The following is a 17,337-nucleotide window of genomic DNA, read 5'->3' on the forward strand; positions in this document are numbered from 1 at the left end:
TCTAATATGAAGTTTCATATAAACCTTTATATACAGTTGAGTCTATGGTATGAACCCTACTTAGTTTGACAAAGATCCTATTTAACGAGGGTTACCTGACCACACCACTAGTGGAGCGCATACGGGACCTTTATACACCCAGAGCTGCCAGGTTTGTAGAAACCCCCGGTTTAGTAGGTTTTGTGAGGTTACAGTTCTCAATACCTTATTTAACACACTTTATTAATTTGAAACGTTTTAACAACACCCATGGTCACTTATCAGTGAGTTATGTGACAGCACAATTTATAATTATTGGTCAAATACAGCCTACGTATAAATCGAGAGAACAATTGCAGGATACTCCAACATAACTTATAGCTATATAGCTACAAAGTGGCTCTTTTGCAACAATGTGTAACCACGTATAAAAGATATGACAAATAATTATTGTTATTATCATTCTGATTTATCTGTATCAAATTGTTTAAAGTAACACTTATTTAAATAAACAAACAAACACATACATCATTACCCATAATAATAGATAATTAGTAGTTAACAAAGTATACATATTATGATTTGATCAGAAATGAGAAATAACTACATTGACGCCCTGAATACGGATACATTAACCTTTAATATGTATTGTAGTTTTTGGTTGAGACAAAACTGAATTTCTTGGTACTCAGTTTCCTCTATTCCTGACGTGGACACTGTGAAAGGGGGATAGTGCTTGAGGCAACCCTAGCTAGGCCGCTCACGAGGTTCAACCTTTCTCAGCCAGCACCGTTGCAGCGGGTGAGTGCGTGGCGTGGATGGAGTGGTGAAATTGATCAAAATTCACTCAAGTCAGCTAATTTGAGTTTCACTAAAACGCCACCAACATGCCGGCGTATTTTCAAAGGCCAGAGAATGCTCTGAAACGAGCAAACGGTGAGTAGAAATACAACTTCACGTTTCACAGATGTCAGACATTAGCTAACGTTAGCTAGTTAGCTAACTATGCCGCGATGGAGTTAGCCAAGCTAACTGTTAGCTTGAATGGCGAGGAAGCCCTACCGCTTTCGTACTGCTACGTTCGTGTGAAGCTAACCGGCTGGGCCATTAGTGTGTGACTGACCATTGATTAAGCCAGTGACGTTTGAGAAATGTATCTTAGGAGGCCTTTAGATGACCGTGATTACTTTGAAACGTCATTGGCAATGACTCTTTGCTGATATTACTGTCAATTTGTTGGCGCTATCGGTTCTATTATCTTGTAGCGTTGATGCTAATGTCCGATCATCAAGCACCCTGGGCCTAACACAGTCAGGCTGATTCAGCTATGTAGCTAACCACGACTGTGGGACTGGTGCGAGATGTTAAGCTTCAGTGGTAAATGTATACGGTTAACGGTACCATCAACCTGCGATGGAGCTTATGTTGGTCCATTTCTCTTTGTGTTTACACAGAGTTTCTTGAGGTCGATAAGAAGCAGCCAGCTTTGGATGTTTTGTACGATGTCATCAAAAGCAAGAAACATCGAACATGGCAGAAGATCCACGAGCCCATCATGCTCAAGTACCTGGAGCTGTGCGTGGATCTCCGCAAGAGCCACCTGGCTAAGGAGGGTCTCTACCAGTACAAAAACATCTGCCAGCAGGTGTGTGAGGAGAAACGGGCGATGTTACACAGATCGGCTGGCTGTTGTAGTTTTATGGAGCTCGTTTAATGCCTGTCGTTGCTTTCAGGTGAATATCAAATCCCTGGAGGATGTGGTTAGGGCTTACCTGAAGCTGGCGGAGGAGAAGACTGAGACCGCCAAGGGGGAGTCCCAGCAGATGGTCCTGGACATCGAGGATCTGGATAACATCCAGACTCCTGAAAGGTGAGTAGGCTCAAATGTAAGATGCAGAAATTATGTTTCTCTAAAGTATAAAAAGTGTCTCTTGGATGGAGAATCTAAATTAATTTCTTATTGTAGTCAGATGATTGTGTGTTATACAGTATAACGATGGTACAATAGGACTTGTCTTGATATGAGACTAGATATTGTCTTAATGTTCTAATATGGCACAATATTTGCACATTTTGTCTTTTCGTGGTTTTAAAAGCTGCATTACAGAAACGTGATATCATTTACGAGACAGTTCTAGCTGTTTTATTATTTGCCTTTACCCACTACGTCATAATATCAACAGTAGTGAGGATTATTTATCATAACTCTCATTGTGTAAATATTTACTGAAAGCACCAATAGTCGACACTTAAATATCTTCGCGATATTGATATCCAGGTATTTGGTCAAAACGTGTCACTTGTTTTAGTCCATACTGCCCAGCCCTAGAGTATACGGTAGTTAGCATGTGCTTGATCATTTTAAGATGGATTATTAACCTTGAGCCTGTTGTGATTTAAGTGTTCTCCTGAGTGCTGTGAGTGGAGAGGACACTCAGGATCGTACCGATCGCCTGCTTCTCACTCCCTGGGTGAAGTTCCTGTGGGAGTCCTACCGCCAGTGCCTGGACCTGCTGAGGAACAACTCCAAGGTGGAGCGCCTGTACCATGACATTGCTCAGCAAGGTAGAGACTCACTGAATACCGTGTTCAGAACATTTTGCAATCATTTAATCTCCAATTGTCTGAACCGAGTGTGATATTTATCAAGGCTGTATTAACGTTACTGTCAACAAAATGTTCTATACTTAATCTGTTTTCATTGCTGAATGACAACATGAACACTGTTGTTTTTAACTAGTAATAATCAATGTTTTACTGGGTCCCAATATACAATATATATTTAAATTCCAATGTGAATATTGCTTTCATCTTATCTAATTTCAATAAGATTATACTATGTGGATCATTAAAGTTACATAGAAAATAATGTCCGGTCGTCCTTTCTGCAGCCTTCAAGTTCTGCCTTCAGTACACCCGTAAAGCGGAATTTCGCAAGCTGTGCGACAACCTGCGTATGCATCTGGGTCAGATCCAGCGGCACCACAACCAGAGCACGGCCATCAACCTGAACAACCCCGAAAGTCAGTCTATGCACCTGGAGACGCGTCTGGTGCAGCTGGACAGCGCCATCAGCATGGAGCTCTGGCAGGTCCGTCCACCCAACACTAAATCTCTCTAAAGGACGACATTATCATGCATGCACGTTTAAACGCACTTCCTAAAACTTCAAATGTATAAAATATTTCAGAAATGCTTTGGAAAGTAGTCAACAGTATTGTACAATATAGTGTATTACCTGTAGAAAGATGAAACGCAAGTATTGTACTATATTGTTCAATAAAACTGTCACACATGGTCAAAGTGGAGATGATATCGGTACTAATGTCGCGCTGTTTGTCTTTTTCCAGGAAGCATTCAAGGCTGTTGAAGACATCCATGGCCTGTTTGCTCTTTCCAAGAAGCCTCCCAAACCCCAGTTGATGGCCAACTACTACAACAAGGTGTCTACTGTGTTCTGGAAATCTGGAAATGCTCTCTTCCATGCCTGCACGCTCCACCGGCTCTATCACCTCTCAAGGGAGATGCGTAAGAATTTGACCCAGGATGAGATGCAGAGGTATAGTATTCATTTATCCGTAGATAAGTGCACAAATGTGTCTCTGGTGGTGACCAAGCGGTTAATGATGCTTGCTTTCGATCTTCAGGATGTCCACCAGAGTCCTGCTGGCCACACTGTCCATTCCCATCACCCCCGAGCGCACTGACATTGCCCGGCTGCTGGACATGGACGGCATCATTGTAGAGAAACACCGCAGGCTGGCCACCCTGCTGGGCCTGCAGTCTCCACCAACCCGGCAGAGTCTCATCAATGACATGGTACGTTATCTGCACAACAAAGCTTTGTCAGGTGTTCCAGGGTTGAACAGTGCCACTGAATACCTCTTTTAATAAGTTTAAAAAGAAAAACACTCGATTGTTTGTTTGAAATTTAGCTTTTATCCTGATCTTGTAAAATTGTTAATTAATATTTGCTTTAAGTTGTTTTCAGAAAGTGATATTTTTGTGTTTGCATTCTAGGTGAGGTTTAACTTGCTGCAGTATGTTGTACCGGATATAAAAGAACTTTATAACTGGCTTGAAGTCGAGTTTCATCCTCTGAAGCTGAGCGGACGAGTGACCAAGGTAAACAATCTGCCAGGCAAAATATACAATCCAACTGCAGTTTGTATGATATTCACTTGATTCATGAAATCAAGTGCTAACAAACTTGCTCTCCTATCAGGTGCTGAACTGGGTGAAAGACCAGGCAGAGAAGGAATCTGATCTGCAGCATTACGTCCCTCACCTGCAGAGTAACACCATCCTGAGGCTCCTGCAACAGGTAACTCTCTCCAGTCTATTTGATTCCCCTGCAATGCTGTCCTAAACAACACCTACAGTGTAATGGTGGGGATCTCTCATCATTCTTCTTCCGTTTCATTAGGTGGCACAGATCTATCAAAGCATCGAGTTCACCCGTCTGGCTTCCCTCGTTCCATTTGTGGATGCCTTCCAACTAGAGCGCTCCATTGTGGATGCGGCCCGCCACTGTGATCTGCAGGTGAGACCAAGATCAGAAGAGATTATGCATCAACTAATTAGATAAAATAACTACTTATAAACCAACAAAAGTATTATTACAGTTAAGAGTGTTGACTTGTCTGACATTCCTGTTTCCCCTGAAGGTCCGTATAGACCACACCTCTCGAACTCTGAGCTTTGGCTCCGACCTGAACTACTCGACCAAAGAGGACGCCCCCGTTGGTCCTTTCCTGCAGAACATGCCCTCAGAGCAGATCAGGAACCAGCTGACCGCCATGTCGTCTTCTTTGGCCAAAGCCATCCAGGTCATCAAGCCTGCCTCCATCCTGGTGAGTTTAAATAGACACACAGAGACCCCTGATCAGTGACATCAGTACCTACTCTCACATAATTCTAACAGACGCATGCATGTAGTTCCATGTGGTATTAAACTCTAGTTCATGTTTAGTGTCTTCTGGCACCATGTTCTGTTCTGCAACTCAAAGCTACATTTTGATGTTTTTGTTGTTTCTCAGCAAGAGCGCGAGGAGCAGAATCAGCTGGCCATTGCTGCCTATCTGAAAAATGCCCGCAAGGATCACCAGCGCATCCTGGCCCGTAGACAGACCATTGAAGAGCGCAAGGAGCGCCTGGAGAGCCTGAACATCCAGCGTGAGAAGGAGGAGCTGGAGCAGCGGGAGGCCGAGATGCAGAAGGTTCGCAAAGCCGAGGAGGAGCGTCTGCGCCAGGAGGCCAAAGAGAGGGAGAAGGAGCGCATCATGCAGGAGCACGAGCAGATCAAGAAGAAAACTGTCCGTGAGCGGCTGGAGCAGATCAAGAAGACCGAGCTTGGAGCCAAGGCCTTCAAGGATATTGATATTGAGGTAAACTGTAGATTGCTCTTTAGGTTGAATTCCATTTTGCAGAAATATGTCATTGTAATATCAAGTTAAAAGGTGAGACTAACAAATGTGTTTTGTACAGGACCTTGAGGAGCTGGACCCTGACTTCATCATGGCCAAGCAGGTGGAGCAGCTGGAGAAGGAGAAGAGGGAACTCCAGGAGCGTCTGAAGAACCAGGAGAAGAAGGTAACCGAGTGATGCATCAGTGAACATATCAGTGACCTCGGTGTGAATTGGACACTAATCGTTGTTTCTCTCTAGATTGACTACTTTGAGAGGGCGAAGCGCCTCGAGGAGATTCCTCTCATCAAACAGGCTTACGAAGAGCAGCGCATCAAGGACATGGAACTATGGGAGCTCCAGGAGGAAGAAAGGGTATTTAACCAAAATAAATAATAATACTGATTCAAAAATGACATGCATATATCAAAGACATTGAATACACCAATGTGAGTATCTAGAATTTCATATTTTGTCTTTTCTTTTTCTAATAGATCAGCAACATGAAAGTTGAACGGGAGAAGGCTCTGGAGCACAAGCAGCGCATGTCCAGGATGATGGAGGACAAAGAAAGCTTCTTGTCCAAAATAACTGCTGCCCGTAGCTTCATCTATGAGGTAAGAGCATCGGCATAGTACAAGCTGCCTGAAGTCCAGTATGGTGACGTCACCTCAAACATGCAGATGAACCGGTATGCATCAGCTGTCTGTCTGCCGCCACCTGTCGTCATATACAGTCAGTGGATATGACGCTTCCATAGGCTCCGCCTTGCTCCGAGATACTACCTTGTGGTTGTTTGAGCACACAACAACTTAAGTGTCCCCTGCTGGTACGGCAGTAATGGCTTCTGCTTGGAACCAATACTGTTTCTAGAGCAGAGTGGCAGAATAACTGTATGACTGACAGTGGTTTCAAATTCTCCATTCTGTCTTTGAAGGAAAAATTGAATACTTTCGAGGACCGCTTGGTGGAGGAGAGGAAGAAGCGCCTGGAAGAAAGGAAGATCCAGCGCAAAGAGGACAGGCGTAACAACTTCTACTACCAGAAAGAGGAAGATGCACAGCGTATCCACGAGGAGCAACTCAAGAAAGGTAATTCATTTCGGTTTGCACATGTGCACTGGGACGGTCACTAACGAGAGGCGGGAGGACCATGTGGCCGCTGTGGTTAAAGTGTTTGTTTTGACAGTTGGCTCGTGACTTTTGGACGGAAGGTGATCATGACAAAGGACATGTCAGGAACATGTTTTCTGATCGTGGCAGCCACTCGGAGTATGTCATGCCCTGCTTATTCTGTCAAAGTTTGAACATGTTATCTTCTGCTTTTGTTACAGAGCGCGAGGATCGTGACCGCGTGGAACTGGAGCAGCGAGAGGAGGAGGACAGGGAGTACCAGGAGCGTCTGCGCAAACTGGAGGAGCAGGAAAAGAAGCAGCGTGCTCGTCAACAGGAGATCGAGGAGCGAGAACACCGCCGTGAGGAGGAGAAAAGGGCCCCCACTGAGGAGAAAGCCAAGGTACAAACTAGTTATTGAGCTTGACATTCAGTGGAATATTCATGCAAATATAAAGGGGTGGGAATTACAGGTAATTAACACCATGGTGCCAAGAATAGAAATAAATTACATATGTAATTTAGATGTAAAATGAGTAAAGGTTACACTTATGTATACATATTGCAACTTAATGATGACATAATGCAAGACAATTGATCACAATAGTTTGTCAGAAAGTATTGTCATCCCTAATATGGCGGTGTGATGGAAGGGAGCCCAAATATATTGTCTCATAAGTTCAAGGACTGAGTGCAGAGTAATGGACTACGGGCTAAACCATTAAAGCCTTGTAGGGACCAATGAAGTCCACAGACCTTTGAGTGACACTGATCTAATGCCACAGTGTGTATTGACTGATATGTTTTGCTTACACAGGATTGGTCCGAGAAGGAGGACAAGGAGACTGAGAAGGAGGAAGGAGGAGGAGGATGGAGGAAGCGCACGGAGGTGGATTCAGAGCGGCGTCGTCTTGTGCCTGACAGGTAGGTTTTGGTGACTCTCTCATCCTACTGTTGTTATTGTTAAACCTTGAGAGGCTCCTCTTAGCCATGCCCGTGCTCTCTCCAGGGAATGGAGACAAGAGGGCCGTGAGGAGGAGAAGGAGGACAGAGAGGGGGGCTTCAGGCGAGAAGGTCTTCGCAGGGCCGGAGATGACCGAGCACCCCGCAGAGGCTTCGGCGATGATGATGACCGTGCTCCACGCAGAGGGATGGACGAGGACCGTGCTCCACGCAGAGGTTTTGATGATGACCGTGCCCCAAGGCGTGCCTTCGATGATGACCGCGGCAGTTTCAGGCGCGGCTTTGATGATGACAGAGGTCCCCGTAGGGCCATGGATGACTCCCGGGGTTCCCGGCGTGGGGCTGATGATGACTGGGGTCCCAGAAGAGGAGGAGATGACGAGAGAGGTGGAAGGAGAGGCGTGGACGATGGGCCACGTCGTGGTGCTGATGTCGACGAAGAGAAACCCTGGAAGCCCCTGAGCCGACCCGGTAAGCCTGTAGCCGTTCAGCTGCTAATAAGTGATGAGTGTCTGCTCAGCAGACTGCTGAGCAGCTCTGTGCTGAAATGTAATGTGATGTGATGTGATGCTTCAGCTACAGCTACAGGTGGTTGGCGTGAGCGGGAGAAGGCCCGAGAGGACAGCTGGGGCCCTCCCCGTAATGATGCCAGTGAGGGCAGAGAGGATGACAAAGCAGAGGAAAAAAAAAAAAACAGCGACAAATTGAGAGACCGCCCAGTCAAGTGAGCCTGATAGACCTATGCCTTTGTAATAAATGGAGAGTATGTCATGTTTTCTGCGATGGGTCACAGTCATGTTAATCGCTGAAACTATCTATTCACAGAGAGGAGAGTACTTGGAGGAGGGCAGGTGCAGACTCTCGCAAAGAGGACACTGACCACAAGGAGCCTCGTCGTGAGGAGCCTCGTCGTGAGGAGTCTCGTCGTGAGGAGTCTCGTCGTGAGGAGTCTCGTCGTGAGGAGCCTCGTCGTGAGGAGCCTCGCCGTGAGGAGCCTCGCCGTGAGGAGCCTCGCCGTGAGGAGCCTCGCCGTGATGTCGAGCGCCGTGAGGAGCCTCGCCGTGATGTCGAGCGCCGTGAGGAGCCTCGCCGTGATGTCGAGCGCCGTGAAGTCAGAGGCCCACCCAAAGAGCCAGAGGAGGGTAAGCACAGTGGGATTTTTAGATATAACCATAACATTCATATCACGGATACACCGCAACAGTTTCCCTAAAATACGTGACATTATTAAAGGCTGTAGGACGTATATTTGTCACGTTCTTATTGAAATGTGGCTTATGGTTGAACAAAACTTTCAGCAACATCCAGGATACAGATCCAAACATTGTAGAAGTCATCAGGCACACTTGACACAACTAGAGTCTCCAAATAGTAACTAAATGGAACAAATCACTTTTAGTCGGTGTGGACTTTATTTAGCACTATCTTGTCTAAAAAACACACAATTGGGATACACTATGTGGGGGTGTATTATTCAGCCAGCAGAGGTCGCTGTTCACCTTTATTACTGCTATGGCAAGTACCAGGGAGGATAAATCTATAAACTCCCAAACTAGTAAAACAATGTTCTAATGAGCTCCATTGTTTCCTCAGGAGGAGGTTCTTGGCGTCGTGGCGGCGAGGAGAAGCGCGAGGAGCGGCCCAGAGAAGTGGAGCGTGAGGCTGAAGGAGATAAGGCTTGGCGTGCTGAGAAAGAAGCTCGTCGCATCAAGAACGAGACGGATGATGACGGCTGGACCACTGTACGCCGCTGAGTAACGGCCAGTTAGCCACAGTGGAGAAGAAATGGCCACACGCTTCTGATACGCATGTGGATTATTCCTTTGTATGACATCTTTGTAGACAGTAGTTTTCCTGGGAATTATTTTCCATTAGTCTTTAATTTGACTTTCAGCTGTTTTGTACCAGAGGCTTCTCACCACCCAAAACACATCAACCAATAAACTCATGCAAACTACCAATGTACACATGACTGCGCCCAGTGGTCAGGAGTGTTATTACCTTACAATAAAAAAGTGAAATTAACTAAACTGAAAACCAATGTACCTGCTCAAACTTCCACTGCAAACTCAGTGCTTCACCTACGGCCTCTTTTAAATACATGAACTCTACATCGATGATGTTATCTTCTGCCACAGATCCACCACTCTTGTAATAGCAATGACTAGGAATCTGTCATGTGCTTCATTCAGTGATCTCTGCTCTTCATCCAATGTTTCAGACGCTTCTCAACCTGAACCAGTGGAAGTAACATTTTGATGTGCATGCTTAGAGTATTCAATTGGTCTTGCCTGATCTCCAGTGTGTGGTTCTATCTTGCTGCAATTACGGGTATCAAACTGGGTTGCATGTGTACAGATAAAGCCTTTATTAATAAAGATGTTTGTTCACCACCTATTGTTAATTTGGTCTCAAATGCTATCACACCATTGAAGATTGCAGCACACTTATTAGCTATAGTCTGGTATACAATACTAAGCCACTTAGCCCAACGTGGGGGTCGGAGGATAAACCGACTGGGGCACACAATGGGGTCAATAGGTTGAAGCTTAGCTTAAAGAACAATTATAGGTCCTAACACTTATAGTATTGGCTCCAACTGGCCGAACTTTCACAAAGTGTAACCAGTGAAACTCTTCATCTAGTGAGGGAGTTGCTGGATCGCTGTTTTCAAGGTTTAGATCCGTTTTTAATCACACTACCGCTGTGTTACCACCAGAGGTCGGTGAAGCTCCGTGGAGAGGACACGCTTCACGTGGGAGAGCAGGAGGTGTGTTGGTTCATGATCAGCAGTGAACTCGGGTCTTAAAGTCAGTGGTCAGAATCCAGTCAGTTATCAAAACCATGATAGCATGATGTTAGAGAAAAAATCTCAACCATGATGAACTTTTCCTTTAAATATATGCTCGTTTGGTAACAATACATGGCTTTGAATTTGGCTGACCTGGACCGACATATAGCTACGATGTAGGTTACTGTCATAATGATGCTAATAATAGTAACACTGATAATATTAATGTGCGTCATCGGTAAGACATACAGAGAAGGCTTTACCTTAATGAACTGACCAAGCGGCTTCAAATAAAACATCTAAAACAGCCAACCTCCAATGATTCGCGATAATAACAATGATCTAGATTGACACATTTTAATGTTAAATCAGGCGTATTATGTGTGGTGGAGCTGTTGGTGCTCTGATATCTTTGCGAACCCTTTTCAGTCTAATTAGTGTTTTATTCCAAACAGACCCTGTAACACGCACAGATACACCTAAACCTGCCGATACGCTTTGCATGCACGTGGTATGCATCCTCGAAGTATAAGCTACGATACTTTATAATAACAGCCTAATAATAATGAAATTGAAAATACATTTCATAATAATAATAATAATCTGACACAGTATATTTACCATTCATCTCTATGTGGTCCCTTAAAAGGCGACTTACATTTTTTTCTGACGTCTGAAAAAGCATGCAAACACAAAATATTAATAAAACATTATATTAAAATAAAATATAAAATAGCACATAGCATTGCTCATTTCCCGGGCTGTACATATTCAGTTCAGCAGCCTCGTGACTGCACCTCCGCGTGCTATACCAGTGTGTGTTATTTCTTTCTGAAGGCCCTCGGTGCGGGCTGACAGCCTGCAGACCCAGGTAGCTGTACTCCAATAAACACCTGAGCATGTTTGCGTTGAATAACACTGATTGACACGCAGCGACTCATAAGTGGAGAGGTGTTGTTGAATGTTGAAGACTGTCAGTCCTCGTGCAGTGTAGTATTTAAATCTAAAGCCTGTTTGTGTCCCCGGTGTCTCTCAGACATCCCAGCCGGCAGAAATTAAGAGTCTTCAATTTGAAATTTATCCTAATAGAATCTGAAGAAAAATGAAAAAAAAACGAGCAGGGAGGAAACAAGAGCAGCTTCTCTACATAAATCCAGTTGGACAAAAAAAACACAACAGGAACAAAAATGGAGAAAGAAATGAAGGCCGACTGATAAAACTGAGGCTGAACATTTCCGCGTGCACAGCGTCGACAATAGACTTTAATAGAGCTGATTTGATGTTTGCACAACATTGTTGTGCATAATTAAAAATAATCACTTGCTAACACTAAATGCACCACCCTCTTAAAAAAAACAGGTTGAAGCTGTCATAGCCCTTCAATGCAAAATTAGCAGGCTACCTTGAGCTTGGTTCAGACGAGTGTGTTAAATGTCCTGGAGATATGTGCGCGTGAGTATGTGTGTGTGTGTGTGTGTGTGTGTGTGTGTTGGGGGGGTGGGGGGCTCCTCTCTGGACGAATCCGTTCCGTGTTGCGCGTTCGAGTCCGCCTCTCCGCGCCCCTGCTTCCCATTGACGCACTTTTTAAGCGTCTTCCCCTTCTCCACCTTAAGGCGAGCAGCAGCGGCGGCGACCAATCACCATGCCATTACAGCCTTCAGAGGAAGCTGTTTATGGGACTGCAGCGCTAATTAGGCTCATGAACTAACAAATCTGCCTGCACGAACCCGGGCGAGGAAAACGATCACATCCATGGATTAGTCTGGGAGTAGCCGAGCACTTTTTATTTGGGCTTTCCCGACACCACCGCGTTTTTTCCCCCCAACTTATTTACTGCGCAGAAACTTTCCCCTTTCTTTGAGTGTGGAGTATTTTTTAAGCTGAGAGCGCCATACGACTACTTTAAACCTAAACTGGGGAATCTGGACTATCAGACCATGTTTCAACCTGCACCCAAGAGGTGTTTTACTATAGAGTCTTTAGTGGCGAAGGATAATCATGTACCGGCGTCCCGCACCGAGGAGCCCATCAGGCCAGCGGCTCTCAGCTATGCAAACTCCGGCCAGATGAACCCCTTCCTCAACGGCTTTCACTCCGGCGGCAGGGGCGTCTACTCTAACCCGGACTTGGTGTTCGCCGAGGCGGTCTCTCATCAGCAAAACTCCGCCATGCCGGTGCATTCGGTGGCCCCGCAGCACGCTATGGCTCACCCGCTTTCATCCTCACACAGTCCGCACCCTCTTTTTGCCAGCCAGCAAAGGGACCCGTCAACTTTCTACCCCTGGTTATTACACAGATATAGGTACTTGGGTCACAGATTTCAAGGTAAGTTATCAGAATGCTTCGTTTGGTTCTTTTGCGCCGAGCGGCTGGACTGTTTTCTTTCTCTCTCTCTCTCAGTTCAGACAGCAGGATGTATAAGGAATATTAAAAGAAATATGCGAAACTGTAGCAGAGCCGTTTTAGAGGCAGTCATCTGAAATCCTCAGGCCACAACAGACACTTATGTAATGGATTGTTTCGTTCAAAAATACACCTGGAATGTATTTCCTCATTTGCAAGAAAGATGTTTTTTTTAAAACCACTGGAGCATAAAAAAATATTGTTGACTTGGCTTCTGTGTCAGTCTGCTGCCTGTAATGTTTATCGGGCACCAAAGACCACTTGAAATGTTGACATGTTTGTACACTGTTGGTGCTGCAGCTTAAATGGATTTATGAGCCGGAGCCATGCGTAAAAAACCAAACTAATGTATCTCGCTGCTTATTTCACAGACGTATTTCACATTTTAATAAAATACTCATTCTAGGTATTAAGGGGGGAAATACCCCCAACAATGGATGGTTATTTGGCAGTATTTTGGTAATTTTCTAAGGCTGACATGAGTCAAATGTCGGGTAATTTAAATTGTAATAACTAAGATGACTAAGTTTGACTAAGACTATTCGTTTGTATATATATTTTATTTTGGTCTCTTATTTTGTTGTATTTATTATTGTGATTATTTGTTTTTTTCTGACAAATAAAAGCAAAATGAATACATTTTATAGGAATCAATTCAAAATTAATTTCCCTACTTTTTTTGGGTTACTGTTTATTTAAACGTCTTCATGCTATTTCATTTGACCTTTTGTTTACAAAGGCTGTTTTTTCACTAATTTAATTAGGCCCAGGATTATACCTTTGTGCTGGTTCCCTCTCTCTTTCACGCGGTGGTCTCACAGATGTTAGATGGAGAAAGTCTACAATAGGCAGCTATTTAAAATGCATTCGTGTTCGGTAAATTACCAAATGATAGACCTGTGTCCGGCTTCTCCTCAGACATTATTATCATGCCGTATACAGTCAGTCGACTATTGTTTCATAGCTGTGTGCAGGCCTGCTGGTGGTTATGGAAATGTTAATATCTTATAGAGTCAGAGAAAAGCTGCTGACGGATCCTCGTTTTCTGCTCGTTCCCAGGTAATGAAACGAGTCCAGAGAGCTTCCTTTTGCACAACGCGCTGGCCAGAAAGCCCAAAAGAATCCGGACAGCTTTTTCACCTTCGCAACTCCTGCGGCTCGAACACGCGTTTGAGAAAAACCATTACGTGGTCGGAGCAGAAAGAAAACAGCTCGCCCACAGCCTTAGCCTCACAGAAACTCAGGTAAGAAACACTGTATTTTACTCAACATTAAAGTTCACATCCTGTCGTTTTCTATCAACGGGACAATGCGCTCATTTGATTTTGCCATGCATACACTGCTCCTTGTGTGTTGAGTCACGCGCTATGGGAACAGACCTTTTTTATTGTTATAAAAAAAAGATATTCCTCACATTATGGCTGATGCAGTGCAATATATGTTATATGTTTTCTTTAACATGGCACTGTGCGTCATGGAGCCTTTTTTTTTTTTAAACCAGGCCGCTACATAAAATGAATGTCTTGTATGACAACAAAGAATATACATATAGTTAGCAGAGCAATCCTCTCAAATAATCAGCTACCGAATTGTTTCTACACAGCGGGGTCCACAAATGCACGTTGTCAATCGAAGACAGGGGCTTTCTGTTGGATCAAATCCACTGTCATTGTATAGGCCTAACCTCATTTCAGGAGGGGTTGAATTACTTTGTTTTGGGGGGGGGAGAATGTTGCCTTTCAAAATGGAGGGCAAATTAACCAGTTAACCATTTTATGGGATAGGCGATACAAAGAGCGAGGCGGGTTCAGTGAATTCCCCCTGCCATATTTAAGATGCTGTTTGAGCCCATCAGCCGCTGTCTTTTGTCCGCTGTGTCTGCTTTGGACGGCGGGGCCTTTGGAGGGACTGAAGGGAGAAATGAACCGTCACCTACTTTAATTAGCCCACTGAAGGCTTATTAAATGCACCTCAGTTGCCGTTTAAGAGCAAAAAAAAGGGGGCTACAGAGTGACAAAGCAGGATCAGAGCCTTTATCGATTTAGATGTTGTTAATTCCCAACGGTACCGTTTAACAGAGCCGAGTCCATTTAGAGGAGTGTGTGAAACTCTATGTTTAAATAAGTGGCGTGGATGCGACTGCTTTATTTATTTTAACGTCCGCGTGCTTGGCAGAAATAATCACATATTGAATCGAAATGCTGACAAATTAAAAATGCTTTACTTTATTTCATTTTATATTCATTTTTATTATTTCTAAGGGCGTTTGTGCGTTGAATGAATATTGGACTAACAATTGTAATTGGAGGATTTAAATGCATGGATTCATACTTTCATGAGAATATAATTGATCTTTGTATATCCCGGAGGTTGTTTGCTCTGTGATCACCGACTGCAGGTCACAGTTCACCTTCTTATTTCCACTGCAGCGCTGCTTGCTTTTACTGAGCCTACAAAAACAACGCGTCCCTTTTACGTGTGGTTTTACGCACTGTGCCAATCGCGGTTTATCTCGTGACACTGATCCAGGTTTAGGCTTTTTTTTGTTTTTGTTTTTTAAAACCTTTTCTTTCTCTTTTTTTCCCGCCTCTGTAGGTAAAAGTGTGGTTTCAGAACCGGAGGACGAAGTTCAAGCGACAGAAGTTGGAGGAGGAGGGCTCGGAGTCTCAGCAGAAGAAGAAAGGATCGCATCACATAAACCGGTGGAGAATGGCGACTAAACAGGGGGGGGGGAGCCCAGAGGAAATCGATGTCACATCGGACGATTAAAAAAAACAAGAAAAAAAGACTATATAAGCGTCTGAGCGAAGGAGGACATGGATAACGGATGCCGTGTAGAGACAGTGAGGGGGTAAAAAGCCAATGTCACATTTCAGATCTCCGAAGATCGGCAGCTGAGGGTGAGAGAAACCCGACCGGTGGCACTGCTGTCACCGCGTGGGTCTGTCAATCCAAAGGACCCAGGTTGAGTGTCTCAGTCCACCGACCTGAACCCTTCCACGCACCAACCACCACCACAATCTCCCATCTACCACCACTTCGTTTTTTTTCTCCAATTCATATTGGACGTTTGCACTTCAGAAGTTTTTGGGTTTTTTTTTAAACAAAAAACGTTTCCGATCAAGATACCAAAACACCAAACTGCTTTTGTAAAACTTGAATTGCATGGTATAGTTTTTCCCCCTGGTAGTTGTTTTTAATTTGACAAGTTTTTCTCAAAAAAAAAAAAAAAAATGTTTTCAACTCTATTTTCAAACAGAGATGTCGTGCTTCTTCCTTTTTACAAAGTGTGCAGTCTTTAATTAATGATTCTCGTGTAAACGTGATTGTGAAAACATATGAAGTAGCGGTGCTGCGATAGTGTTTTTATTTCAATTTATTTTTTTTTTGAGAAAAAAAGTACAAAAATTGACTTTCGATTTTAAACAAAAAACCTTTCTAAAAAGTGAATCAGACTACAGATCCAGTACTTAAAGGGAAGGTATCAGGACATTCCTTTAACCTAAAGCTTTACAAATGTGTCGCTGTGGCCCCATGCAGCCTTCTGTCAGGACTGACCCTCCACTGAAAGTTGCCACGAAGGACTAAATGCAACAAATGAGAGTTAAAAAAAAAAAAGAAAAAAACTCCAAGCACTGAGCGTATTCCATGTACAGAAATGCTAAAAGTTAATGTTTCTGTTAAACCCTCTTTTACAGAATGTAAATACTTTTTGTGTTTGTGTTAAGTTTGCTACAATTTTAACACAAAGTATACTTCCAAGAAGTATGTAATTGTCAATATTTTGTCAATAAAGTTTTATCAATATGTTGCGCGCAGTAAAAGTATAGACTTTTGATTATATAGAGCAGCTGAATGGAGGCCTCTGACCAAACGAGGCTTTTAAAGGCGATGATATGTATTCTTACTTTGTGCCATCAAGCGGAATCGTGTGGATGCAGTGTACAGTGAGGCTTTGCTGATGTGGCGTTAGGAGTTTTATTTCTCAAAGAGAGAAAAACAAAAATAGCGCAGCCTGTAATTTGTTGTCCTCAGCTCTGCATTTGTTTCTCGGTCTGATGTAGTCGGCATTAGTTGTATTTCTGAGGGGCTGCAGCGTCTGCTCCGCTCCGGCTACAAAGAGTCCCTACAAGCTTTTGTGAAAGTGCAAATCAGTTTGGGCAATTATCATGCGAGTAATATGAGGGGGGGGTAAAGGGGATGCATTGCCCAGTGGTCCACTTTAATCTCTTAATCCACGGATCCAAGGGGCCTTGGTTGGACATAATTTAGTACAATCTGACTACCCCTCACGATGCGATAAGGGGAGGTTGCAATGTGCCGCAAAATGGGATCTTTGTTTAAAATCTTGTCTTGTGGGCTCCACCGTGCTGCAAGCTGCTGCTTTGGACTGAACGGGGACTTTAGGACCTCTTCAGGAGCCTGTAGGCTAAACTGTTATTTACAGCACGAAGCTATTCTCTGTTTACACACAGTAAAACAATGCAGCCACTTACAAAAAAAATCTGACAAATTTAAAGTGGATTATGAATTTTTTTTCTTCTTGTGAATACATAAGAACCACAACCTCGGATTTTTTTTTTCTGGTGCAATGTGCATGTGTTTGTTTAATTGTTTCTTAAACTAAAAGGAGCTGTTTTTGTAGTTTGGGTGTGTGTGTGTGTGTGTGTGTGTGTGGGGGGG

General features: G+C 43.9%; 2 protein-coding genes across 2 annotated transcripts; both read left to right on the plus strand.

Annotated features, from left to right (window-relative positions):
- The first annotated feature begins 731 nt into the window (after window positions 1-731).
- Window positions 732-9,855, plus strand: eif3s10 (eukaryotic translation initiation factor 3, subunit 10 (theta)). Its single transcript, XM_031879683.1, has 22 exons — window positions 732-915; window positions 1,434-1,624; window positions 1,713-1,849; window positions 2,381-2,544; window positions 2,871-3,070; window positions 3,330-3,538; window positions 3,627-3,798; window positions 4,000-4,104; window positions 4,205-4,303; window positions 4,406-4,522; window positions 4,647-4,832; window positions 5,019-5,366; window positions 5,467-5,571; window positions 5,647-5,760; window positions 5,880-6,002; window positions 6,323-6,476; window positions 6,719-6,900; window positions 7,315-7,421; window positions 7,507-7,931; window positions 8,037-8,184; window positions 8,286-8,602; window positions 9,054-9,855. Exons 1-22 carry the CDS (start codon window positions 867-869, stop codon window positions 9,212-9,214), a joined length of 3,813 nt encoding a protein of 1,270 aa, XP_031735543.1. The 5' UTR covers window positions 732-866; the 3' UTR covers window positions 9,215-9,855.
- Window positions 9,856-11,837: 1,982 nt separating this feature from the next.
- Window positions 11,838-17,282, plus strand: emx2 (empty spiracles homeobox 2). The gene is made up of 3 exons (XM_031879694.1): window positions 11,838-12,576; window positions 13,714-13,898; window positions 15,250-17,282. The coding sequence occupies exons 1-3, from the start codon at window positions 12,189-12,191 to the stop codon at window positions 15,421-15,423; spliced, it is 747 nt and encodes a 248-aa protein (XP_031735554.1). The 5' UTR covers window positions 11,838-12,188; the 3' UTR covers window positions 15,424-17,282.
- The last annotated feature ends 55 nt before the right edge of the window (window positions 17,283-17,337 follow it).

This window comes from Anarrhichthys ocellatus, unplaced genomic scaffold (genome assembly GCF_004355925.1).
Source record: "Anarrhichthys ocellatus isolate YVR2014 unplaced genomic scaffold, GSC_Weel_1.0 scaffold3, whole genome shotgun sequence".
In the NCBI taxonomy this organism is placed as follows: domain Eukaryota; kingdom Metazoa; phylum Chordata; class Actinopteri; order Perciformes; family Anarhichadidae; genus Anarrhichthys; species Anarrhichthys ocellatus.

What these genes read in the sequence shown, in the direction of transcription:
- emx2 (XM_031879694.1), top strand. Translation starts at nt 12,189, where the DNA reads ATGTTTCAACCTGCACCCAAGAGGTGTTTTACTATAGAGTCTTTAGTG. An exon ending in CTTGGGTCACAGATTTCAAG is followed by an intron (nt 12,577 to 13,713) that starts GTAAGTTATCAG and finishes GCTCGTTCCCAG; the next exon opens with GTAATGAAACGAGTCCAGAG. An exon ending in TTAGCCTCACAGAAACTCAG is followed by an intron (nt 13,899 to 15,249) that starts GTAAGAAACACT and finishes CCGCCTCTGTAG; the next exon opens with GTAAAAGTGTGGTTTCAGAA.
- eif3s10 (XM_031879683.1), top strand. Translation starts at nt 867, where the DNA reads ATGCCGGCGTATTTTCAAAGGCCAGAGAATGCTCTGAAACGAGCAAAC. An exon ending in AGAGTCTCATCAATGACATG is followed by an intron (nt 3,799 to 3,999) that starts GTACGTTATCTG and finishes TTTGCATTCTAG; the next exon opens with GTGAGGTTTAACTTGCTGCA. An exon ending in TGAGCGGACGAGTGACCAAG is followed by an intron (nt 4,105 to 4,204) that starts GTAAACAATCTG and finishes CTCTCCTATCAG; the next exon opens with GTGCTGAACTGGGTGAAAGA.